We start from the raw sequence: 26,991 nt of genomic DNA on the forward strand, positions 1-26,991 counted from the left end.
TGTAAAAGGCGGGGTAGTGTCCCGGCGGGCAGGGATAAGGAGCTTGTGAGTGGTGTGGAGGTATGTCAATAACGCCTCCTCTCACCAGAGAGGTTTTTATGGCCTGTGCAATGCACCTGTTGCTGTTAGTGATCCTCAATGGCAAACCCAGGCCTCTGTAGTTTCTACCCACCTCTCCCATAAAATAAGATCAAACAGCTGAATCTAAAATTCTCAAAAATTATGAATCTATACAATTAAAATACAGTTGTTGAATAGTTTTAACAGGTCCTGCTTCTGATTATGGTTCTCACTTTGGGCAAAGTAGTCCCACATGGGCCTCCACTGACAGCAGCTCAAACCATCTTATTCCATGCTGCTAAAATTAGGCTGCAGGTAAATGCATGCGTTTTGCTGTATAGCTCCTATCATGAAGATACCCGAAAATTTATAAAGGGACATTTTTAGCATTCGATACTGTTTCAGTGCAGATTTTCAGTTGCAATAAAAGAGATCTAGACAGATATGAGAAAACAAGGATTTATTCATGATTTTCATGCAGATTGAAAAAAAATGCGTCAACATTTTTAGAAATACACGTGAAAAGGCATATATACATGTATACGCATACACAACCGTACAATATAATTTGCGTTTATATCAGGATTTGTCATTCACAGTAAACATGTCGACGCAAACATTTGATCTAACATTCATCAACTAAAATCCCCTCATTCAGCTTTGTGTCGGAACAAATTCCTTTGAAATGAGCGGATCCAGATTGCTATCCTCTGGAGATGACACATTATTCAGTCACCCCTGATGTCTTTGGAAACTAGAGTGATTTATGTTATAATTAATCAAGCATTAAATGTAACTACACTAAGCTTGGTCCATTAACCTACATGAAGAAGCTTAGCTACTGTGTGACTATTTACGGTTACCATCATTCCTGTACGACTACTGAGGAGAGGGAGCTGAACGGCTGATCTCTGTAAACACTGTACCACTATGTGACTTCTGATAAAGAAATGGATGGTGGAAAAAGACACACTTGGCTCATGGTGGCTATGAAACATATACAGACAGGGGGTGGACAGAATAACATGAACACCTCATAATGTAAAGCAAGCCAATGCACCACCACTTCATAATGCACTTTTTAAAAAAAAATATCCAAAATTGATGTGCTTTATCACCATTTACTCAACACTGTGAGCTCCTCGAGTAAATAAACCAGGTAATATTACATTGAGCTGCATTGCATTCTGCAGGTGTTCATACTGTGTCTGTCCACTCTAAATGAGGTAATGTCTGAGGTAAAACTACTGATTTAAATAAAAGTTGGGCATCTTGCGATGTCTGTGATTCATATCTAAATTGTGCGAGAAGAACTACGAGATCATGGGCTCATTAACTAAACCTGCTGAAATTCACCTTGCAAACTGAAAGGCAATATGGTCTATAGGTGTTGTGCTCAAACTTAACTGGAGTGGCTTCCAGATTGTACATCTCAGCTGATATCTGCCGCAGAAGAACAGATTTAACCTGCACAATCCCATTAAAAACAACACAATACAGAGACGTGTGCGTATAGAGAGTGTCTGAGTTCTTCGGCTGTCCAAACCACAGAAGGCAGGGGCAGTTTGGGTGAGGAAGTGGAAGTAGGGAGGAGGCTGCAGCAAGCTTTGCCTGTCAATACAGCGCGACTGTGAATTCAGAGCGGGGGGGGGGAGTTTAAGAGATGCGTGCGTGGCTGCATTCACCCAAGCACTGGAAGCCCAGACTCGCAAGCGCCAGAAGAAGCCTTTAGTGAGGAGTTGGGATAGTGGGAAGGATGAGGTGGCTGGAGGGAGAAAATTGGAGCATCGTGCGCCCTGATCATGGAGGCTGAGAGGGGAGTCAGTCAGTGCTTTTCTATTCATTCAGCAGCTGCATTGTTGTAGTAAAACTGGCCTGTAGTCACACTTTATCTAAGATAGCATATAATGTATGGCTTTTAAAATATACAAAAATGTATAGATGTACATAACTGGAAAATCAGTTTTGATGAATTTTTGCACTTCAGCAGTAAAAGATCAAGTGCATCCATGATACTCACACCTCAGCATCAAAGCCATATTATTAGGACACACTTTGGACACTACAACCAAATGAAAACAGTCTTTTTAGAATAAAATTCCCAGTGGTGTTAATAATAGGGTCCTCCAAGATCAGGAAGGTGAGGTTAGGGAGCAGCTTTGGACGAAGGATCCTACCAACTCACCTTGTAATCAACTCATCTATTCTTTCCTCTCCACCTCCTTTTTTCCTTCCCTTTGTTTGTTAGGCAGACAGAAGGCAGCGCCATCTTTGTCTCGATTCCATCTCGCAGCTGTCAGAGCAAATGCCAGACAACTCGTGTGACATACTGAAAGCCAGGAAGTGTGCGATTGTGTGTAAGGACTAAGCTCTCTGTCTCAGCACAGGGACAGTTTAACAGGTAAGAGCACATACAAGTCAATCAGAGCACATATCCAGCCAGTCCAGCTGATCCCAGCATGAGAGAAACAGAGCTGCCCTACCAGAAAAGTCCTATAGGAATCCTGAGATTGATGAGAATCTACAGGTCAGACTGGCCTCATACCTAGGCCTATCTTATAGGACGTTTCTGATTGGCACACAGGCTGTGAGGGACCCAAAGGGGAGCGAAACCCTTATAGTCTGGGGTCAGTTTATCACTTAATGGGGCTAAGTTCTTTTGGGAAAGATCCCTTCCACAGCCATGTGGTGCAAACCCAGCATTCAACAGTTTTAGCAAAGCGACTCGTCCAACCCTGAAGTCTCTCTGTGTCATGTTACTGAGTCCGGCGGCAGGCCACCACACATACACTGTCCATTGGCACGCCCAGGCCTCTACGGTAACAAAGGAGGATGGGGAGTTTGGGTCAGGTGGGTGGTTCTGGGAAGTGTTGAGTCCGAGCCAGAGCCACGAACCCAGATCCAAGGTGGCGGCGGCGGTGGCGGCGGGAAAAAAAAAAAAGCGCTGTGTGTGTGTGTTGTGTGTGTGTGTGTGAACGGCGGAGAGGAGAGGCGCATAGGGACAGTAGGGCGGGGTCAGGGAGGGGGAGGAAAGAAGGGAGGGATAGGGAAGGAGGGATGGAGGGTGAAGGGGGTGAGGGCGGCGAATACGGCGGTGGAGAGGAGCTGACTAGCGGGCAGGGGAAGGGTGGGGGTTTGTCCACGGCATATGCCAAGCCTCACCAATCAATGAAATACCACCCAAAAAAGAAGCTTCTAACACATTTACGCTCTCTTTAACACACACACACACACACACACATCCATCCGTCCATCACACCTTTCATTCACTAACTCAGACACCGCCGGTCACCTTGTGTGCTGATGCGAGACAGGACTCAGTCTTGTGGAGGGGTCCTAACCCCCACCCCCCCCTGCCCACCACCCCCACCGAAGGAGAAGCCCCAAGGCTATAAAGGTGTGGCACTGCCATTGCAGCAGAGGAGGAGTTACGGATTGGGGTGTGGTGAGGGGGAGAGAGGGGGACGAGGTGATGGCAGGGGACAGGAAAGGGGGAGGAGTGTTTGGGCAAGACACAGTCAAAGGAGGGGGCGGCAGGTGGGGAGAGGAGAGGTCAGTGCTTTTATGATTTTTTTTGTTGTTGTTGTTTTTGCTGTTTTTCATTTACCTTGGTGGTGAAGAGAGAGAGAACAAGTTCCCACTGCGGTGGCGTCGCGCTAAAAGGCGTCCCCATGGCTCACGCTGCCACGCTCACGCACGGCTGCACGCTGGCCGTTCCAGGTGGCACGGTGACCTAATTCAGTTGAGATAGTTAGTTCAGAGCTGGACTGTCGAGGGGCTTTTTTTTTTTTTTTTTTGCGGCAGAGTTACAGATTATCACACATGCAGGTCTGAGAGTAGAGTGGACATAGAGACACACGGAGAGGGAGAATTTGGTGCAGCAGGGAGAGACCAGACCAGACCAGACCAGACGTACACCCATCAACCCCAGGAACAGGACTGCTCCACAGATCAAAATGCACCCAGGCCATTCTATCTGTGTGCCTCTCCCCAGCTCTCAATGTAATTTCACTGTGTGTATAATGTCGCTTCTGCATGAAAATCAATTAGAGAAAGGACCGCAACAAGCATGTCTTGCCAGAATTAAATACTGAAATGCATTTGGTCAAATGCAAACCCCTTCAAATATATTTTGGTTTTCAGGGTTTGAGAGGCTGGAGAGAGAAAGGAGCACCAACCCGCACTTACCCAGACCAAAGAGAGCAAAGCTGGGCCAGCATCTACACCTGTCTCCCCCTGGGTCCCCAGTCAAATGGGTCTGGTGGTCATTTTACACAAGAGAAACAGATAGTGGAGAAGAACAACATAAAAAAGAAGAAGGGGAAATGTCCAAACCCTTTGCTTTCTTTTACCACAGTAGTCAGCCAAACATTCTTTATTATAATAAGGTTTATAGTATACATATTCTCAATAAAAAGCATGCTGATTTTTTTTTTAAACTTATCTTTTGTCTTTTCTTTAAAAAAAAGGCAAAATTAAAATACTTCTCTAAAAAATACGGTCTGAAACATGGCAAACAAGACATTTCGCAAACCACATATTTCTACAAAGGATGCAACTGGTATGTGTTTGTATATACGACACAGAAAGATTACACTGTGAGATGCAAAAGTCACTTAACCACTAAAAACCACAGGAGGGGAGGGAAGGGAAGGAGGGGAAACAACGAGGCAGTAAGGTGATTTCAGAGGGTCTGTCTGTGTGTGCATCAGACCGCTGTCAAATAGTAGTTGCAAAAAAAAAAAAACGCTTTAGTGATTGTTTTCAGTAATTGCAGAACTGTATGTGTGGAGTTTGCGACTCAGGACAAGGTCATGCATGTGGAAAGTACATGTCCAGTATTTTTTTAAGCTCTATCCCAACTATCTGGACGTTGCAAACCCCACCTATAAAATCCAACAACTAAATTAAAAAGTGACACAAAAGTGTTTTTGCAATTACAATCTAAAGCAGGTCTGGTATTTAGATAAAAGGATGACATTTGGGGCAACTAGAAGACACTGCCCCATCTCTCACTTCATTGGTGCTCTCACTGTCATTTCTGCTTTAAAACCAGCGGCTAAATGCGAACCTGTGAGGCTCAGATTGTGGCTTTTTTGAAAACCATATGATATGAAACTAATCTACTACAGGAGCGCAAGTCTAAGAGAAAGCTTCGCTGCTCATAGCCTTCTGGATACTAAGCTCTGGAGGGCTCCTGTTACCTCCATTGAAATGATTAAAAAGTAATGACAAAAGCACTTAAAATGGGAGATCCCTCCACTTAATGCACTTCACTCAAGGCTTATAGGCACATAATTGAGCTTGTCACATATCATTATGTTTTCCAATAGGATGCAGTTTAAAGATCCTTTGTAAACAGCTCATTCAGTAGTCACACATGGGTTTTCTCCATTTACAATTCGTTACATCCCAGGCTGACTTTACATCATATGTAAACTACGATAAAACAAACAAAACACAAACTATTTTAAAAAAGGCCTCTGAACATGAAGGAGGACTTAATACAGACTATCTACAAAAGTCATTGAAATCTGGCTCCTCCCTCTCTAAACTGCTGACCCTGTATCTTTACAAGGAGCAGGAACTGCTGACTCGGTGGAAAGTGTGGAATAGAATAGAATAGAACAGAACAGAATCTACACTGAAGAGGTAGGCAGCTGTAGTTAGAAAGAGAAAGAGAGGTGAAGCAGTGTCTTTCAGTGTTGTGGTTAGAGTAAAGGTGGGGAAGGGATTCAGAAAAAAAGGGTCAAGGAGAGATCCAAACATACATTACAGTACGTATATGTGTGCTTTACGTTTTTTTTCAGCAAGGCGCAGTCTTAGCTGCTGCGTTTGTGCGCTGCAAGGTCAAGAGCCCGCACATCTCACACATACTACATCCACATCACACTCAAGACAAACATCCCCCAACACACATCAACCTTGGTTCTGTTGGACACTATGCAATGCAGCCAGTACACAATATGTGTTAATCTGACCTCCCATCTGATTACAATACAAACTCTTCAACATAAGGCAAAAAAGGTTTCAAATTAGCTGCCCTAACTGATCATCTAGGCCTACAGAGAATGGCTGATGTGGTTTATCGTAGTTTTGGCCTTAGAAAATCATAACTGGGTTGCAGAAATAAAGGCATATGAAACAACTGACCTGGTCAGTCTAATACTGGCACAAGTGTGAGACTGGCACAATAAAAAAGTAAAACTGAGAAGCATAAAGAATGCCCATACAACAGATAAGAGCCTTCTTTTCATGGCTGCACTGTGTGTACGCAAACTGGACCAAGGTTAGCCGATCAAGTCCCTTGTAAAGCAGGCTAATAAACCCAGGAGCCCCCACTTTAAAACCCCAACCCCCACACATACATACACACATACACACATACATACATACAGCTGCTGTAAGGTGGTCAAGTTTGGGGTGGGAGAGAATGGGGGAGAGGGTTCAGGGCAAAGAGGGAGGAGGGGGCAGAGAGTTGTGTGCGACTATCGGAAGGGGGGCTCAGGCGTGTGAAGGGAGAGTTCGGGGCGGCGGAGGATGGCCTCCTTGCGCGTGGGCGGCGGCAACGGCGGCTCATACACCCTGGGCGCAGCCATGGCGGCTGCCACTGCCGCAGCGGTGGGGACCACTGGCCTGAGGGCGTCCAACGTAGCGACCGGCTGGGCTGACATCGCAGTTACCGCTGGAACTGCTGGCACAGCCGACACTCCCGGCATGCCAGGGATGGCTGTCACTGTGCTTGGTGGTGGATAGGCGTACTGGAACTGGGGGTACTGCTGCAGCTGCTGGTAGTACTCAGCGTAGTACCTGAGAGAGAGGAGGAAGGATGGAGATAGAGAAGCATGGGTTGAGGTGAGGAGAAGAGGGTTTGGGTAGGAAAAGGGACAGTAAGAGCATTTATGGAGGCACGTGGCAAGTAACAAATGAGTGCTAAACATGCAAAAAAAAATTTAAAAAAGCATCATCAGCCATGAGAGATGTGCCAACAAGGCTGTGTGAGCACAACCAAAAATCTGCAAAATCCAATTCCTAATGGTAAATTATTTAAAAGTATAGTTGTAGAGAAACTGACACTCAAAACTCTCTGGGAATGTTTTAGTGATGCTGCATAACTGATGTGAAACTGAATCAAAGCTCTTTTCCTACCTGGCCATGGGGTCCTCTGCAGCCTCCACCGCCTCTTCAGCTGCTCTGCCAGCTGGTGTGGGGAGCAGCGGTCTGCGTGGTTTGGCCCTCTGGTACATAAACGGCTTCATCACAGGGTCTGGTAACAGAGGGGCTGACCTCCGTAGGGGACTACGGTCCCTCTCACCAGACTTTGCCGCCGCTGCTGCTGCAGCAGCAGCAGCCACTGACTGCTGCTCAGCCACAACCTGCTGGCCCTGGGCAAAATAATGTGCCTGTCTGGCAGCCTCAAAGAGGGCCGTAGTAGGGTCCGCTGCTCCCATGGCGCTTATATGAGCGTAGGCTGGTGTGGCAGCACCATAAATTGCTGGAGCTACAGAGTAGGCAGGATTGACTGCAGCCGCTGCTGTTGGCATTTCTATTCCAGGAGCAGCAGCCAGGTAGACAGGAGGGTTGGCCACCGCTGGGGTGTAAACTGGAGTCGTGTAAGCAGCAGCGGCAGCAGCGGCAGCAGCTGCGGCAGCAGGAGATGCAGCCACCTGGCCATAGATATTGGGCGTCATCGAGCTGTATACCTGTGCGGCGCCTGATGTGAGAGCTGCCTGATTGGCCACCGTTCCGTAAAGCTGATTGGCAACATTGGCACCATAAACCTGGCTGGCAAGGGCACCATAAACAGCTGGATTCACCGGGTTCCCATCAGTGCGTGTGCCAGTGGTGATCCCTGTGAGAGCTGCGTACGTGGGATCAAAGGTGGAGGTGTTGTAGACTGAATTGTGCACACTTTGCTGGACTTGTAGAGGAAGGCCGGCGGCTGCGGCGGCAGCAGCAGCCAGGACTGCCGCCTGACTCTGGTACTGCTCCAGAGAAGGCTTCCCCACAGGGCATTCTCCAGCATAGTGGCCCTGCTTCCCACAGTTCACACATGGGATTTTCCCAGTAGGTACCTGTTTGCTGGGCTGGACCTTCGACAGCTCTACAGACAGTGGGCGGCCCTTGAAGGAGGTGCCATGCAGGGCCTCGATGGCCTGAAGCGCATCTTCCTTGTTTTCCATGTGAACGAAGGCGTAGCCTGCAGAAGAGGAATGCCTGGCTGTCATTGAGCGCAGGGACAACAATTAGGATCACAGTGGCATCGCCACAGTCATTTACTTATTACTTCTATGAGAAAGTAAGAATTGTGCCACAGGACACCACCTTGTCCAACAGGGACGTTATATTGCTTTACACACTGAACTTTGCACTGTTTTATCTTAACATGTCTTGTGGTGAGAGCTTTTGCAAACACACATCAATTCAACAAGTGGAATAAGACTGTAAATTGCAATCCCTTACCTGTAGAACTCAGCTATACACAATATAGCTCCACAATTTAACAGAATCAAACTCAGTGTGGAAGTGATGTGACTGGAGCATTTTAAAACAACTGAAATATCACTTAGCTCTTTGCTTACCTTTGACTTTGTCACACTCGAGTACTTTCCCAAATGTCTGAAAAAGCTGCTGCAGGTCTTCAGTGGTGCACATCCCACTTAGATTACCCACAAACACCTTGGTGGAGTGCAATGGCCTTCCCCTCGATTCCTCGACCACCAAATTGCGACCGCGAAACTCTCGCCCATTGAGCTCCCGGATGGCACGCTCTGCAGCACCCTCGCCCTGCAGATGCACGAAGGCAAACTGTCGCAGAACACTGCAGCTGACCACCTGGCCATAAGGTTCAAAGATGGCTGACAGCTCCTCTTGGGTGGTGTCCAAGGCCAGGTTGCCCACAAAGAGCTTTACTGTGTGGCTTTTGTCCATGGCGCTGCAGAGAAACACAGGAGTCATGCGCTTGACTGTTGTTGAGATAAGTGAAAGGACACAGTACAGCGATTAGCTGTCCTACATGTAACAGTGACTGAGTGAACACAAAGGAACACCTTCAGCTTTATATCAGTCTTACAAGGAGAAGCAGCTGCTAGAGTGCAATTATCTGAATAGAGGGGTGGACTGCAGTACACAGGCAAACAGTCGATCCAGCTTTTTATTGTATTTTTTTCAAAGCTTAGAAATGTCTGTGGGAGAGAGGAGCTGAATTTTGTATTAAAACTCTGACCGGAAACCTCTATTTATTGTACAGTGATATAAACCAAAAGCCTGAAGATAATAAGCACACAAACAACATATGTAAGAAGCTATGACTCAAATACAAAAACAAACACTGGAACTTATGAATTGAAGAAACGTTTATACAATTACTCCGAATAACAAACCCGTGGGCATGAATGAGTCGTCACATTCAAATTTTGCATATTAAAAACCACAGAGACCACACATTTGCCTGTGAACTGCCCACTGAGGTGAGATAAAGTCAGATCAGAACAAGGCAGGAAAAATTGTGTGAGTGAATGACAGATGTGCATCTATATATATGTATAAATATAAAAATGAAACAAAGGCAGTTTGAAGACGATTTTCAAGGTTTCACAGAGAGAACCTCTTCTGCACTTGAGAGCAGACTGTGATTATCCATGCAGCTATGAGTCACCCTCACACATCGGAGACAGACAGGCAAACAGAGCATTTTGTAACTTCAAGGGAGGGCACTGTTCATCATTTCACACTGCATTTACACCGATCTGCCGCAATAGTTAAACCACTGACAGGAGAAAAGAATGGCATTGATCATCTTGTTACAATGCTGCATTCTGCTGGGAGACCTTGAGTCCTGGCATTCATGTCGATGTTACTTTACCACGCACCATCTACCTAAACAATACTGCAGACTGAACATACTTCGTCATGGCAACTGTGGGCCAGTACTGATTACTAGTAATCAAAACAGGTAACTGGTATATATGTGTTGTAAAAATGTCCAAAAATGTCATGTCAAAAATTTAGAATTACACAAATTCTGATTTCTCTGTTGAAATGGCTTTGTTTATGTATCCTTTTCTTTATATATATATATATATATATATATATATATATATATATATATATATATATATATATATATATAAACCCAAAGTGGAGACAACATATAGGGAGAAGCAGCTGCATCAGTACCCCATTTCTAAATACATTTATTGTATTGGGAATTAGCTTTAAGAAACAAAAAAAAACAAAAAACAAAAAAGCAATACAGATTATTGGAAAATTGAAGAATATCAGCCAGTCAGATAATTGTTGACCCCTAATAGCACCAGTCTTAGACAGCAGGACAATGCCCATTGTCACAGCGCAAAAACTGCTCAGAAAGCTCGAGGAACAAGTACTGAGCCAACCTTCAAACTGTTTTTAATGTTGTGGCTGATCAATGTACGGTGAGGACAAAAGGGTGCCTTAAATTTCCAATTCTCTTCCTCAGCAGTCTCTAAATCTACAACAGCTCGAGAAACACAACCAAGGGCTCAAAACATTAAGTCGGCCTCCTAACTCCCCAGATCCCAGTGCAACTGGGCAGCTGTGGGGTATGTCTGGACAACATCCTGGTGCCACTCACCAGAGGTTTCGTGTACATACCCTGATGGGTTGCAGCTGCTGTGGCAGCATGAGAGGGGCCTACACAATATTAGACAGGTCACTAATATTTAGATAGCATTTAATGTTTTGGCTGATCGGTGTAAAGTGAGGACTAAAAGGCTTTTTATAATACAAAAGGGTGCCTTGAATTTCCCAATTCCCTTCCTTAGCGATTGCTAAATCAGTTAAGAGAGTTTCTACAGGTTGGGCAACACCTTGCTTCCTCCTAAGCAACTTTTATGGCCGGCTATAAATCAAAGGGCAAAGAGGAACATGACACCAGAGGATGACATTTCTATTTTTTGGTTAAGGCTCCAGTGAGCTGGTCCTGACTGAATGAAACGCACACATCCGGCTGATGAGAGAAAACACGCTCAAAGAGATGCATGTTAACAGCTCCACGGTGCGTGTTCAAAGTGTGTACCCCGGTTACATATGGCTGCTGCATTAACACTGGGTTCATCCGAGGCACAACCAGGAGGGGGAAGCTGGTTTTCTGATGACGCAGCACGGCGCTGAGTCAACACATTTCCAAACGATCTGACTCGTTCACAAGCGAAAAACACAAAAGACGAGTTAAGTTGCTCGGACGGAAGAAACATGCGGTAAAATGCGATCGGACACACGGGATGCTCGTTTCAGCTAAAACAAGTCCCGATGCGAAAACAGGCATGAAGTCGAATTAAACACACTTACTGTAGTAAACGACACAGCGACTAATAAACAGACACTTAATGCCTAATTCAAAAATATGCTCCTCAATAGGAGATCGACACAATGCAACGAGAATCACACATTTTTTTTTCTCTTCCCTCTCAGCACAGGAATGAATACAGTGAAACACCGAGTGATTCCTGAGCAACCACATCGTCTAATAGTGGTGATCGCTAAATACACAGCAGTGGTAAACAGTCGAGCTTTAAGACGAATCGATTTAATTACCTCCCATGCGGCTCGGATGAGAATAATGCTGCAGAAAAGGCGATTAAATAAAAGGATCTACCATCTTACCTAAGCGGTGCTGTATTTCAAAATGGTAGCGCCTGCTTCCGTTTGAACGTCGGGCATTCTGCTGGAGAGGCTGCAGAGGGGGAGGGCTGCTGCTGCTGCTGCTGCAACCAGGAGGATGCTGCTCACAAAAGCAACACATGAAGTGACTCAAGCACACTCACAAAGACCCCTCATAAGCCTGCTTCACTTATTACAGAAGCTGCATTAATAAAGGCCACCTCAAAGGGCCCCCTCTGCTCCAAAGGGACGAGCAACAAGTGAGCGAGTTCAATTAAAAAGCTCATTAGGTGCCAATGAAAAAATGTGACACTTGTCTTTTTTTGTTGTTGTTTTAGCTTAACCACAGGGGACAGTGCATGTTGTAAATTAAAAGCTGATGTGGGTTTTGTGTGATCAAGTCACTCTAATCAGCTACATTCAGTAGCAAGTGAGAGGACTGCAATTCTAGGGGCCCTTGTTTTTTGTTTTTTGTTTTGTTTTGTTTTTTGTTTTTTGTTTTTTGTGTTTTGTTTTGTTTTGTTTTGTTTTGTTTTGTTTTGTTTTGTTTTGTTTTGTTTTGAGACAAAGGTGAGATAACTTTTCCAGGCCACAAACACAACCAAAACATAAAAGTCTTGGGTGTAACAAAACTAGTAGGAAGTATAATTTGAACGGAATAAACCTTTTAAAAAGTGCTTGGACATTAGAATTTCAGGTGGAATGAACCTTCAAAATGATAAATTGTATGTGTGGTGAAATAAACCTTTCAAACTATAAGTACTTGGATGGAAAGTAGTATTTTGAATGACAGAAAGCTTTAAAACTATAGGTTGTATTTTATCTAGAATAAACCTTTCAAACTATAAGTATTTGGGCAGAAAGTACTAATAGGGTGGAAAAAACTTTTAAGACTTGAATAGACGTAGTATTTTCAGTAGAAGAAACCTTTAAACTATAAGTTGTATGTTGGGTAGAACAAGCCTGTAAAATTATAAGTATTTGAACAGAAAGTTGCATTTTGGGCAGAATAAACCTTTGAAACTTTAAGTACTTGGATATAAAGTAGTATTTCATGTGGAATAAACATTTTAAACTATAAGTACTTGGACAAATAGTACTTACTGGGTGGAATAAGCCTTTAAATTTATAAGTACTTGAACAGGGAGTAGTATTTTATGTGGAATAAACCTTTCAAACTATAAGTACTTTGACAGTAGTACTAATTAGGTGAAATAAGCCTTTAATATTATTGAGCAGAAAGTAGAATTTTAGGTGAAAGTAACCTTTAAGACTACAAATACTTGGATTGAAGCAGTATTGTCAGTAGAAGAAACCTTTAAAACTATAAGTTGTTTTTTGGGAAGAAGAAACCTTTTAAACTAAGTACTAGATAGAAAGTATTATTTTATTTGGAATACCCCCTTTAAACTATAAGTATTTGGATAGAAGTAGTATTTTCAGTGGAAGAAACATTTAAAACTATAGGTTATATTTTATGTGGAATAAACCTTCAAAATTGTAAGTACTTGAGCAGAAAGTAGAATTTTAGGTGAAATTAACCTGTAAAACTGTACATACTTAAAAGTAGTATGTTGAATAGAAGAAATCTCGAAAACTAAGTACTTGATAGAAAGTAGCATTTTATGTGGAATAAACCTTTTAAACTATAAGCACTTGGATAGAAGTAGCATTTTCAGTAGAAGAAGCCTTCAATACTCTAAGTTGTATTTTGGGCAGAATAAATTTTTAACACTGTAAGTACTTGGATACAAACTAGTATTTTATGTCGAATAAACTTTTTAAACTATAACTATTTGGACAAAAAGTACTTATTGGGTGGAATAATCCTTTAAAATTATAAGTACTTGAGAGGGGAGTAGTATTTTAGGTGGAAGAAACCTTTAAATTATAAGTTGTATTTTATGTGGAAGAACCCTTTAAAACTAGAAGTTGTATTTTGGGCGGAGTAAACCTTGAAAACTCCAAGTATTATACTTGGACAGAAAGTAATATTTTAAGGTGGAGCAGACCTTTAAAGCTGTAAGTTGTATTTTGGGTTGGACAGACCTTCAAAATGATAAGTTATACATGCAATGAAATAAGACTTTCAAACTATAAGTGCTTGGATGGAAAGTAGTACTTTGGATGGAATTAACCTTTAAAACTACATGTACTTGGATAGAACGTAGTATTTTGAGTGAAAGAAAACTTTAAAACTATAGGTTGTATTTAATGTGGAATAAACCTTTAGAACTACAAGCAGTTGGACAGAAAGTACAAACTGGGTGGAATAAGCCTTCAAAATTATAAGTACTTGAGCAGAAAGTAGCATTTTGGGTAGAATAAACCTTTAAAACAATTTAAAAGTCCAGCACTTCAGCAGTTCGTAAATTTGGCAGGTAGCGCTCCTGCGACAGATAAGAGTCCAACAAGTGTTGTCCTGTAACTGCAGACTCATAACACCAGCTAAAATACCCCTCAACAAAAATAAAAACGGTCTGAGATATGTAGCTTTTTTCACTAGCGTGGTTTAAACTTTAACAACTGTATAGAAGGTTATCGAGTTGTCCAACTGGGAATAAATTCTTGACCATTGCGTCTACTTCAAGTGCAGCTTTAAAGGATAACAATCAGATAGTGTGCCCAGTGATTATAAAATGTCACCTTAAAACGCAGTTTAATTCAAATGACACGATGCAACAGACGACAAGCAAAAGACTGAAGCAGAGATACTAAAAATGCTGCTTTTCTCTCTACTACATTACTGGATATTAAATATATCTGAATTCTGGAATTCTCCATTTTAAAAAAAATCCTCTCTATATTATTGACAATAAAAGCAATCATTTGCAGCCATCAAGTCACATTCGCAGCCCAGGCACCGAAATGGAAAAGGACACCGACTGAACATCTGGGGGGGAAATTCAATAAAGCTTATTCAGCCATCAGCAGAACAAGATAGATGCTCACTTTGGAAAATCAATGCAAAATTTGCTACACCCCGCTTTCACATGGCCAACGCAGCACACACCATGTCCCAATATTGATGTCTTCACCAAGAAGGAAAATATGCTGAGTGGCAGTAGGTAAAAGGTCAGAGAGGGAAGGAGGAAAATGACAAAAAATTATCAGTTCACCTCACTGTACGGCTTTAAGTTGGCTGCAGCAGCAGTCGAAGGAACTCCACACTCCAACCCCATGTTGAAAAACAGAAGAGCACACAATCCGTCAAGGCCTCCTCCTCTTGCCCTTTCACTGCAGATGGAATTTGACTCTCCCTCCTGAGCTCTTTTTAATCTCTTACCCGAGTCGCTCACACCACCTTATGGATTAAAGATGAACAAATTGAAGGAGGAGTTTTGTTGATACAAATGCAGTTAAAGATGGTGCAAGTTCCCTTCATGTGTTCTGAACTTTTCAAAGTAACATCAACTCATGCAAGTCTGGAAAGTCATGATCCATCATGTGGCCAACGACATTTATCGATTACTTTTATTTTGCTATGTAGTTTGTTTTTCTGCGCTAGCTGTCCTCTTTACAAAAATTGGAGTTTAATTTGACACAGGTTAGTAGCAACATCTCTGCCAGATGGTTATTAGTCTATGTGACAGTGAACTTGATCAAGTTCTTTGTCTCACCATTTTCTGACACTAATTAAAACTCTAATATGTGGAAATATCTTTTAACAAATCCTGTTTTCCATCTAATCTGGACTAAAAATGTTTCCATGTACCGTATCATCAGATAACTGTAGAAGAACTGCTTTGTGTGCAGTTATATCAAGTTGGCAAACACCGAGTTAGGTGATAAGAGTAGCACTGCTATGTTTGTGTGTAATTACCTTGGACATTTTCATATTAAAATGAAGTGTGTTTGTGTCAGCGTCGCACAGGTAAAACAGAAAACATCAAATCTCATGAGCGTCAGTTTAGAACACAATCATCTAGCTTATCAGAGGTGACTTTTACAAAATCCCTGCCTGCTTTAGTGCATTTAAAACGCTCAGAGGACACTGTGTGTGTAAGAGCATTTGATTTTATCATAAAGAAAAATTTCAAGAAGTTAAAGGCATTTGGTCATCAGTCCAGCTGTCAGGAAACCTATTCCTCAGTGCTCTCAGCGTCTCCTTAGCTTCAGCTCTGACCCTCTGTCGACAAACGTCCTCTTGGTTTCTCTTCAACACGCTCTCTCCGCTCAAGCTGCCACCAGTGTTTGTGTCTGAGGTTCAGAGGTGTGCTGCCGGTGTCTCTAGGTTAGCTTTGCTGCGACCTTTCCCAGCTATTGGCCGGTCTCTCTCCTCCCATAGCGTGACCCCGTCACAGGCACAGATCTGTTTGGGATTTTGGAAAAGGCCTGCTGATCGGGCGATGATCCCACAGGCCAACCTGAAGAGGAGAGAGAGTGAAAATATGTACATCGTCCAGACCGGTTTTGTTCCATGACAAGCTCTATTCACAGTTTTCACATATTTATTTATCTACATTATTTTAAATATATGAAGCATCAAAATGTATTCTTGACAGTTGAAGTTGACAAAGCAGTCTTGACTCAAGCTCCATTTACACGGTGTCAACTTTTTAGTCAAGGTGTCATTTCAGTTATTTCTGAACCTCTTAAGTGGTCGGTTTATTTGAACTGCGTTTTGCTTTTATGCATCTTGTACATTGCATAATCTGGAGAAATATGTAAAATTAGACATATTTTTATCTAATGGTGAATTTAAGGGCATCATAAAAAATATTGTGAAGGAGACGTGGTTGTTTTTCTTAAGAAGATGTGTTTTTGTGCAACTGTGGATGTGTATGCATTTTAATACGATGCCAGTTTGGACAGCTGCTAGATTTTTTCATCTCCATTGGACTATTAGGTAAAATTAAGGTTAAGAAGAACTATTTATCAAATTATTTGCAACTCTACCTTTTTAACAACTTGTATATATTTATTTTGACAGGGAAAAATCAACCATTTACTTGCTCAATCAAGCAACAGCTAAGAAGCCTGCTCGTAAGGAAATTAAACTGAGGGGATTACTGGCACAGAATAGGGCTGCATAGAGCAGAAATGATATGCAGATTAATCAATTAGTGACAAAAAGGATCCGCAATGATTTTTTAAGTTAACCGTTTACATAATTTTTAAGCAATATTTGCATTCATTCATATTGTCAAATGTGATGCTGGTTAACAGTAAACCAGAGTTTTGGACAAGAGCAAATAGAATATATTAACTTGGGTTTTTGATGCTCTTAATACACAATTTTCTAACATTTGACAGAAGAAATAATTAGTTGATCAATAAGAATAATTACTGATGAAAAACAACCCATAATGATCATAAGACCGTAATAATAGCATGGATTAATTACAACACAGCTATTAATGTTAATTGCACCAAACAGCATGGCAATGTTACTAAACTGTCTTCAATTCTCTGTTTTAGAAGCTATATTAAGCCAGAATAAAGACAGTAGAAAGGTCAATGGCAGGGCTGTCAAACATGCAGCCCACGGGAAAAAGTGTAAAAAATTACAGAGAAGACATTAACTGCAATTTGTAAATTTGTATAACTACTTTAAAATAATTTCTAGGCCATGACAAGTTGTTTTGATCATAACATAAAATATTATATTGCTCATTGTTCCTTTGTCATTTTGTGTCTCATTTTTGTAATATTTTGTCTTGTTTTTTTTGTCAGATTTTTAGCATTTTTATCAATTGTCATTTTGTGTTTCCTTTTTGCCTCACGTGTTTTTTTTATCTCATTTTTGTCATTTCCTGTTTTGCTTTATTCGTTATGTATATTGTTTTTGTCGTATTGTTTCACGCTTTTGTCATTTTGTCTTGTTTGCCTTTTTTTTGTCGCTTTGTAACTTTTGTCACTTTTTTGTTTTGTTTCATGTTGTTTGGCTCATTTTTTGTAATTTTGCTTCTTGCTTTTGTCATTTTGTGTCTCATTTGTGTAATATTTTGTCTTGTTTTTTAAAGTAACACTATAACGTTCAGTTCAAGATACCTGTGACTAAATGTTTTGTTCCTTTGTAGACGCTGTGATCTGTAAGTTGCAATGTGTAAATGAAAAACTGAGGCATACTGTTGTTGAAATTGAACTTACTTTTGAATAGCGTTACTTTTTAATCAACAACTAAGTAAGGAAAAGATGGGTTTTATCTTGCTGACATGTTTCAAATACATCTGTGGTCTTCCTCAGAGGAGGTAGGAGGTGGTCATTTTTATCAGGTAACATAATCCATCTATGAATTTACTTTTCTTAAGAAGTTTCAGGCTTTTCATAATGTCTTGTAGAAAGATAATTCCTTAAATGTTAATATTTTCAGAATCTGTATATGTAAAGATTTACACAATGGCAGACTAGCACTCACTCTTTTATAGACACTGAGTGAACAAGTCTGACACAACATCATCACAAACTACATCCTAAAGACTAATCATGGATGGAGTGCGTTTGTGTTACTAAGTTAATGTGCTGTAAAATATAAATAAATCCATGAATTAGATGAACACCAAACTCTCTCTCAGCTTCCATCTTAGGTTGTCTCTGTAACACACGGCTCCTTCATGCTCACCTTTCACCAGAGTTTCCAGTCTGTTTGGAGAGAGGGTGACCACCTCGACCCAGATCGTCCTCTCCTGCATCCACCACCAGTGATCGACCAATCACATCCCAGACCTGCAGCGAGGACATGAAGGTACGGTATTAGGCTCTATTTGCTGTGGCTTACTACTTACAACAAATGATCGGCTTTAAATACAGGTGAGAATGAAGTGGAGATGCATTGAGGTCTGACTGGACACAAAGGGCCACATTTTTCAGCAGCGAATGTGTCCTGGCCCACACTGAATGGACACAGACCAGACTGAGGTTCTCTGCATTAGCGATAATACACACTCATTTGCAGAGGATGTTGTCTGTTTTTTTACAAAATCATCAAAATTATACCATTTATCAAATGCAAAAACAACACTGGTGGATTTTCAACTTTTCAATAGTTTTTGAACTACTCCTTTGTTGTGTGCTGTTTTGCTAGAAAATTTAATCAGAATTTGTAAAATAAAAAGAAAATGTATTAAATTCTGCGATCCTCTGTGCAACTGTAATGCCATTAATGACTCAGCTGTGACCAACAGTCATACGAAAAAATTCAGCTGAACTGTGCAAAGTGTGCTTGCACCGAGCAGACTGGAGACAAGTATAGAAACAAATTAACATTTAAGAAGTAAAATATCTACAATATGTAGAGTTGCCCTTTTTCCAGTGTACGTAACACTTGTGGGCACAATGTTATGTATGTGGATACCAGGTTTTCAACTTTCATTTTTTCCTTTTACATGTTTTTTGACATTATAACTGTGCCATACTACACAAAAGAGATTTTTGGGTTCTCTCTTTTACCCTTGGTTGCGTGGTTTCCATAAAAGTGCAAGATTTTATACTGCAGTAAAAAATGAGCCCACAGTGAGTAAACTGCTTGGACTTCAGAGTTAAAGAATGACACATTTTACTTGCCAGGTGTGAACTGACACACTTACCGCTGTCCAATTGTGATCACATCACCCAAGACACATGTTAATGTCAGGTGTGAACAAGGCCTGTGTATTTGTGTGTGTTTGTGTTACCTTAAGTTGACTGTCCTCTAGCCTAAATGAGGCTCTGCCATCTGGTCCGGCGACAATATTTCCCAGATCACCTGCATGCTGTACAACAATACTGCAAGTGAAAATTATACTCAACCACACAATACAAACACCAACAACACAGAACTATAAAATTAAATACACAAGGAGTACACAGCATGGAAGCCAGGAAACTCAAGAGCTGCAGCTTTTTCACACTCTCTACTGAAAATTTAGCACCTGGAGCAGAACAGCTCAAAATGGCTCCGGTGGGACAATTCTGGTAATCTGAGAGGGATATCACTTCTTGGGTTTGACTCTTACTACATCTCAGGAGAGGCCCTGTCAGAGTTTATGATACGACAATCTGTTTTCTTTTCTTTATGTTTTGCTTTTCTAACTCCAAAAATTCTGGCACAGCCGATCTACAGCATCAAACAAGTAGGCTTCAGACTTATTAAAATGAATGACTGCACAGAGAGTAAATTTATAGGGCTATAAAGAAGAGACATGACTGTACCCTTTCAGAGTCCCCTGGACCGCCATGTTGTCTCCCAAAGGGGTTATAATGCTCTCCACAACTGCAGAAAAAGAAGAAATGTGAATTTCAATCAAATATGAGTAAAACAAGTTATTTTGTGATGCTATTTCAGATAACATTCAACAGTGTATGTTTAATTGTGTGTGCTGTAAGTAGGAAAGATAGGCGTCTATGTTATGAAAAGTTTTTATGATAAGATTTTTTTTTTTGGGGTGGAGTTTTAAATTTATATACTTCCTCCATACACTAGCTGGTGCAGATTTGAATGAAATTAATCCAACGAAATTTCGTTCAAATATGCACCAGCTAGTGTATGTTCTGGTTGACAATAAAAGTGGCTTTTCTATTCTATTCCTGAAACCACAGTCACTCTTGTTTTTGACCCATATTTGCTTAAATGTCATTATGTCAAAGGTCAGAAAAACAGTAACAGTAAGTCGAGGACTTTATGTTTTTGTCATTGACATGTCTGGTTGTGGGCACCCCTGTAGCTCAACTGGTTGACCCATAAAAAGGGGCTATAATCCCCAACACAGCAGTCATGGTTTGAGTCCGACCTATGGCCATTTACTGCATGTCTTTCTCCCACTCTTCTCCCCACGTTTCCTGTCTCTCTCTCTCCACTGTCTACTATAATAAAGGCTAAATAGAAGGCCAAAAAAAATCTAAAAAAAAAAAAAAAAAAATCTGGTTCTTTGTTAAAAAGTCAAAGGCACAAGCCTCTGTACATAAAAAATAAAAGAGAAGTTAACTATGGCTCCCAAGATTCATTTCATTTAGAAGCACCGCAATACTAAGCTCGAAATTCTGTTATTCTCACCACTAATTGCAAATGGTAGCTTAAAATTAGATGTTGTTCTCGTAGCATAATTAATATAGGGATTTTCTCGCATAAAGGAATTTTTGGCGCTTCCACCAAAGACATTAAAACTACTGCCAAAATGACAGGATTTGATAGTAAAAAGTATATACATTTGTTTTTTGTTGAATGGGGTTTCATTTCCTCAAGCATTACAGACAATGTTCCTAATAATATTGCTAGAAATATCAATAAAAGCTATAGCATTGTGTCAAATAAGGTAACGCTGACTTATTGTCTTCACTGTATGAGGAGCAATCATGTTTACTGTCATGTGTGTCACCATCCTGAGCCAGGAACAACACCCAAATCGCCTCACTTTTGACTTCTGGATCAATTTTACATTAATACAACAACTACAGTGAAGCGTTTTCATTAAAACAGCTATTACAGCTCTGATTTGTGCCTTCTTCTCCTCAGCAATGGAAACTGAGGCTCATGGGTATTACAGTATATATTATTCCTAAGGGACAAAGATGAAATGATCAAAACTGATGGCCGTGACACAAACCTGTAAGTGTATGCGGCACAGTTTTAAGGGCTATAATTGGAGCAGCCTTTGATCTCTACGCCATAAATGCTGTCATTTTTTGTCTGGTTACAGGATCATATGCATATGTAGGCCAAGATATGGTGTTTTTTTTACACTTTCTGCATATTAAACCTCCTGATTCCAGGGTATTGAAACACAGTACATCTACACAGCGGATGCTCATTTTAAGCAGGCCAGACTGTCTATCTCCTTAACCCTTTGATGCACAACATGGGTCAAAAATGACCCATATTCAATGGAAAATGGGTATCTCTTGACCCATGTTGTGCATCAAAGGTTCAATACTCAACAGGGCACTCTTGCCTGATGAATTTCTATGATACACCAGTTCCACCTGAGGCAATCCAGTGTGAGATCCCCCAGGGTGTGGACATGGAGGCCGTGGGGCCCTGGCTCCAACCCATCAATGGTCCCATCAATCAGACAACGCTCTTCAGACAGCTGCAGGAAACGCACCACCCCCTGAATCGATCCCACACCCGCCAACATAGCCACGGCCGCACCGAAATCTGTCATGAAAATACACAGATGTGCAACTTGTACGTTAACATCACACACACATACATACACACATGCATCCAGGCTGTGATCAAGACCTGAGAAAGACAGACAGCAATTCACAAATGGAATAAGAATGCATTCGAAATTCATCTCGGGTGACTGCCTGTGATCAGACCATGTTTCGAATTTCACATCAGATTTTCTCCGTGGGGTAACCGTGAGCTGAAAATAAAAATATGCAGACATATAGCAAAGAGAGGCAGAGTGTGAGAGCTATTTTTATATGCAGACTTCAAATCCTTGTCTGTCAGGCAGGGGCGATTCAACCATATCACGCTGTGTTTGAGGGATTAGCCGCGCTAGACATGTTCTACAAAGTTGGCTTTGCTTCTCTCCAGTGTGGTCAGGAGTGCATTTACATTCACATTACACACTGCATCACTGACAGTACGCCTCTGACCACCTCCAAATCCTGCTGTGCCCTAAAGAAGTGCAATTACACCTTTACTTAGAGCTGTCAACCTGTGATTGGATCCCTAGTGTGCATTTTATTGATATGTGTGACAGGCACTAGTAACTCAACAAATGAAGCTGCATTTAAGCCCTAATTATAAAGCACTTTTGTGAATCAGGAAGCTCAATAGCTGTAATTTTAGCAGACTACTTAAAAAATTAGCTGAGGATCATTTATCATGATTACATATATTGTGCTTTAAACAGAAATACAAGACTTTATCTATAAAAGCTTCTTGTTTACCAAAGACCAAATCACACATATCTTTTTTTTAAGGCTGCTAAACATCTTAATGAATTTTAACATATTGTAGTTTGAAATATATGATTAAAACATATTTTAAAAAGACCAGAAATCTGGCCTGACCTATTGTACTCACCTTGCTCTGATGCTCCGATGCCCTTCAGCACGGCCCTGCGTCCGGTGCTCTCTATCAGAGCCTGCACTTCTACACTGGTCAGGGCAGATTCCACCAGCACCGCCTCCTTACTGACATCAATGCTGACCGACTTCACTCCTGCAAACACATCGACCAGGTGACATTATCATCAGATGAAGACAAATAAACGCACACAGTGACATGAACAGACAACGTGACAAGAAGTCAGTCATTTAAGCCAGCAATCAAGAACAATTTAATTGTTTAATTTTCAGTTTTCATCTTCCTAAATGTGACTATTTGCTGCTTTTATTTGATTCTTTGATTCTGTCACTGCAAATTAAATAATTCTGATTTTGTCATGGGTTTTTCATGGGGAACCAATATTTATGACGTGCATTTGCAATTCCAATACAAACATTAAAGAAAAAACAAGCAAGAGTGCCTCTGACAGCGGTGGGTCTTTTTTCTGATTATAAATGTGAATAACAAACTCATACAACCACTAAATCTTTACTGGCAAGCATAAGTATGCTAACCACACACACACAGTGTTGTGATGTAGTCAGCAGCAGCACAGCATGTCCTCCTCCCATCTGGAACTGTGTGCTGTACGCAGGCAAGTTGATAACCAGTCTGATATTAGGACATGTTTTTCTTAAAATGTCTCAAGTCACTCTGTGATGTTTTCTAATTGGTTATGTTTCTATCAGCTTAAATAATAGTTGTGATGTCCATGATTCCAAAGGATTCTCCTAAAATACAGATATATGTGTGTTGTATGTGTGTTGTAGGTGTATTCTGAATAAGCGGAAAGAACTGAACATGAGCAGAAATTTTGCTGAAACACACGAGAGACTAAAGTTGCTAGATTTATAGATTGATGAAAATTCATTAGTTTATGATCAATGTGAATAGGGTCCACATACATGTTTAAATAGGTCACTTTGCCAAACAAAAGACAGAAAAGAGTGTGTGTTGACTTAGCAGGGATGATATTAAATGAGAAAAGTTGATCTACAGGAGAATAAATATTTGGGAGCAATACAGAATGCCTAACAGCCCTACTGCAATATATTTCATTACACTCAGAACTGGAGCTGGTTGCTTGAATTTTGGGTTTTCCTTTATATAAATAGAGATACTTCTATCATAAATTGATGCAGAAAAGGCACACATTGGTGCATAATAATTCACTAGAATGAAGGAGATGAAGTGTTCGATGCTAAAATTTTCCTAGGGGAGAACCCACCAGCCCCCTGCAAACATGTCCACTCTGTTCTAATGAAATCTGCACCCACGTATCAGCTGTTTTTGAGTGGGTAGAGGTTTTGATAATGTCAAATCTCTGAGTTTTCCCAATAATTTCTTAAATGTGATGTGGAAACAATTATAAACTTTGTTACCAGTTATAAGTTTTGTTCACTGTGTCGAGCGTAAAAGCTGTTTGTAGTTTGTTGGTTTTGTAAAACGAATTAATCTGAAAAAAATTGCTCCGCTGACACCCAATTTAATACTCAACTGAATGATGATTTCTCTGTGACTTGAAACATTATCCTTCATATTCACTCATATTTGAATGCTTGCCCCAAGTTATATTATCTAAACTCATAATAAACCAATTAATCAGACTGCTAAAATTCCATTTTAACCTGATCAGCATCGGCCAATTAGTGCAATTTTTTAAGAAAAAGTCAAAATTCTCTTACTCCAGCTTTTTAAATTTGAACATTTTCTGGGTTTTTTTCCTCTTCTGTGACATTTTCCACCATTTTCTGACATTTTGCAGACCTAATAAATAATGAATTAATCAAGAACATAATCAACAGAATAACTGGCAACGGAAGTAATCACCTGTTGCAATTATGATACCAGCTGCTGGGGCCTGGATTGCTATTACAGCTAATAGATCATTTTGAGCAATGATAAATCCATCAACCACAGCTGAGCACAATGAGTTGGCAATATAAAGTGACGAAATAGGCTCACCACAATGTCAGACATCAATATGTTTAGTGTGCAGTAGTCGGAGGTGCTGCTATCTGCTGCTTTTTGTTAACTGCACTTCAATTTTATTGTTCATTGGCCTCTTAGTTACTGTTTGTTTTACAAGTTCAGTTTTTTAATTACCACTCAATATTCATTTATCCATCCATCCATTATCTATACACCGCTTAATCCTCATTAGGGTAGCGGGGGGGCTGGAGTCTATCCCAGCTGACTTGGGGCGAAGGCAGGGGACACCCTGGACAGGTCACCAGTCTGTTGCAGGGCTACATATTAGGGCTGCAACTAATGACGAATCGATGAATCATCTGAGCACAGTACGTCATCAAAAGCGGAAGTGAGCACACAATGCAACAGCAATCACCGTCTGAGTGGAGCGCGGAAAACAGACGGACATCCGTGCTGCATTGTACATATACAGTATATGCATAATATACTATATATGTACAATACAGCGCAGACATCCACGTTTGTGATACAGCGCGGATGTCCGTACTGTATCGTGCATATATATGTATGATGCAGCATGGATGTCCGTCCATGTTCAGCACTCCGCTTGGACGGTGATTTCTGTTGCATTGTGCGCTCACGTCCACTTTTGATGACGTATCATGCTCAGACGATTCATCGTTAGTTGCAGCCCTACTACACATACAGACAAACCAATCTCACTCACATTCACACCTACAGGCAATTTAGAATCAATATTCATTTAGTTGAAGTATTTTTATGTCAAGTAAAATTGCACTGCAGGTCTACTCAAGGAACCTAATGAGCAATTTTGTATCTTATTTGATATTATGATTAAATTGTTGTATTCAACGTACAAAAAGCAGCATCATAATATTGGCTTTGCCACTGAAAAGTCAATATTGGTCAACCACTAATCTTACCATTCAACTGGAATGAATTAAGCAGAAATGTACTGTTTCCATTTATAATTTGTACAAAATTACATATCTAGTGAGCTTAGGAAACATTTTAGAAAATTAGAATAATATAATAATTATTATTTTGTATTTTAATTAAACTCTCTCAAACATATCACTTGTTGCTACTTGCATTTCAATGTAAACCACATCGATTTTACTCTAAATATTCCCTGTGAAACTGTGCTAGAGTGTAAATAACAAACTGGAATGCATGAACAGAGGTCAGGAACAAACAAGAGGCAGATAAACGCTCACTGACATAATGTGCTGTGTCATGCCCCTTTGCTGTGTCAAACACCACAAATTAGAGCACTTTTATTCAGCACACTGACTGTCACAAGTCACCGTTTCAGAGGACGTAAACATTCATTAAAGGCAGGCAGAGAAACCTCTGCTTTTACAGAGCTGATGACAACATGTTAAACTCTTTCTCACCTGGTTTTCCTTCCAGAGCAGCTCTGACTTTCTGCGCACAGCTTTCACATGTCATCTGAACTGCAAACTCCAGCTGTGGAGGAGGGAGCAGACATTTAACACCTGTAGCTGATGGATAAAATATCTGTAACCGTGGTGTGAAGTTAGTCCGTTATATAACTGCGCAGTAGGCTGACACGGAGGATAATCATTTTAGCTGTCAGTTACACAGCATCACAACAGCAGCTAAAGGAGTCCTGTTTGTTTTCATAATGTTATTCGGGTAAAACTATGTCGCGACACCACAAAACACGAATTTAAAGCGTAATTGAATGGGTGTCAAACCTTCGTGGGTCTCTCCGAGTCCATTTTACTGTCGCGCGTCACCGCCTGAACGACAAAAGCCGAACTAAACAGAAAACGTCCCAATTTTCTAGAAACGGAAGCGAACATACTGGACTTGATAACGGCCGCCGCCATGTTTGTGAGGTCAGAGTGACGTTGACGCACGTTGCCGCCGCCAGGTGTCGGGCGCGTGTTACTGCAGCTTGCTGTTTGGCTTAAGCTTTAGAGTTCATTTGAGGGGGAAAAAAAGTCTTTTTTAATTTACTCTTATTTAAATCCTCACAAAAATAATGTATGTGAATTGTTATCAAAGTAAAAGTAATATTGTTTTGTTTTGTCTAAGTACAGTAGCAATACCCAAACTACATACAAACCAAAAAATAAAAGTAGGCCTAATAATGCAGCATCAGACCCTGTTAGTGTTACATATCATATCATTTGCTGCACTTGTAATCTTGTAGTTTGTCAATGTGGAGCTAAGTTCAACTTTACTAAGTAGGTTGATCAATATGCAGAGTTTCTAATAAGTTGAGCAATTATATGCTTCTGAAGTACGAAGTGGCACAAAATCGATACCCCAATGTAAGGTACAAGTAGCTCATATATGGGTATAGATTTCTTTGAACCTTG

General features: G+C 40.9%; 2 protein-coding genes across 9 annotated transcripts; both read right to left on the reverse strand.

The window, feature by feature from the left end:
• Positions 1-505: 505 nt before the first annotated feature.
• Positions 506-14,964, reverse strand: rbm14b (RNA binding motif protein 14b). 8 transcript variants are annotated; one of them, XR_008600526.1, is made up of 6 exons: positions 11,707-12,178; positions 8,643-8,995; positions 7,210-8,281; positions 4,249-6,870; positions 3,668-3,793; positions 506-2,353 (listed from the first exon to the last, which is right to left on the reverse strand). XR_008600526.1 is itself a non-coding variant. In XM_055007526.1 (4 exons), the coding sequence occupies exons 2-4, from the start codon at positions 8,989-8,991 to the stop codon at positions 6,549-6,551; spliced, it is 1,743 nt and encodes a 580-aa protein (XP_054863501.1). In that variant the 5' UTR covers positions 8,992-8,995; positions 14,823-14,964; the 3' UTR covers positions 506-6,548. The 8 variants fall into 8 exon arrangements, 4 of the variants coding, with proteins under 4 accessions (XP_054863501.1, XP_054863499.1, XP_054863502.1 ...); XR_008600524.1 differs by having other exon boundaries at positions 506-2,874; XR_008600525.1 differs by having other exon boundaries at positions 3,668-6,870.
• On the reverse strand, positions 14,346-26,505 carry LOC111575353 (copper chaperone for superoxide dismutase). Its single transcript, XM_023280412.3, has 8 exons — positions 26,362-26,505; positions 26,038-26,110; positions 22,664-22,801; positions 21,604-21,778; positions 19,837-19,897; positions 19,320-19,397; positions 18,269-18,372; positions 14,346-16,070 (listed from the first exon to the last, which is right to left on the reverse strand). Exons 1-8 carry the CDS (start codon positions 26,494-26,496, stop codon positions 15,911-15,913), a joined length of 924 nt encoding a protein of 307 aa, XP_023136180.3. The 5' UTR covers positions 26,497-26,505; the 3' UTR covers positions 14,346-15,910.
• Between the last annotated feature and the right edge of the window lie 486 nt (positions 26,506-26,991).

This window comes from Amphiprion ocellaris, chromosome 23, assembly GCF_022539595.1.
Source record: "Amphiprion ocellaris isolate individual 3 ecotype Okinawa chromosome 23, ASM2253959v1, whole genome shotgun sequence".
Lineage (NCBI taxonomy): Eukaryota > Metazoa > Chordata > Actinopteri > Pomacentridae > Amphiprion > Amphiprion ocellaris.

What these genes read in the sequence shown, in the direction of transcription:
- LOC111575353 (XM_023280412.3), bottom strand. Translation starts at nt 26,496, where the DNA reads ATGGCGGCGGCCGTTATCAAGTCCAGTATGTTCGCTTCCGTTTCTAGA. An exon ending in CTCACACTGGATTGCCTCAG is followed by an intron (nt 19,898 to 21,603) that starts GTGGAACTGGTG and finishes CTTTTTCTGCAG; the next exon opens with TTGTGGAGAGCATTATAACC. An exon ending in ACTGGAAACTCTGGTGAAAG is followed by an intron (nt 16,071 to 18,268) that starts GTGAGCATGAAG and finishes TCTCCTCTTCAG; the next exon opens with GTTGGCCTGTGGGATCATCG.
- rbm14b (XM_055007526.1), bottom strand. Translation starts at nt 8,991, where the DNA reads ATGGACAAAAGCCACACAGTAAAGCTCTTTGTGGGCAACCTGGCCTTG. An exon ending in CGAGTGTGACAAAGTCAAAG is followed by an intron (nt 8,282 to 8,642) that starts GTAAGCAAAGAG and finishes GCTCAATGACAG; the next exon opens with CCAGGCATTCCTCTTCTGCA. An exon ending in GCAGAGGACCCCATGGCCAG is followed by an intron (nt 6,871 to 7,209) that starts GTAGGAAAAGAG and finishes CCTCTCTCTCAG; the next exon opens with GTACTACGCTGAGTACTACC.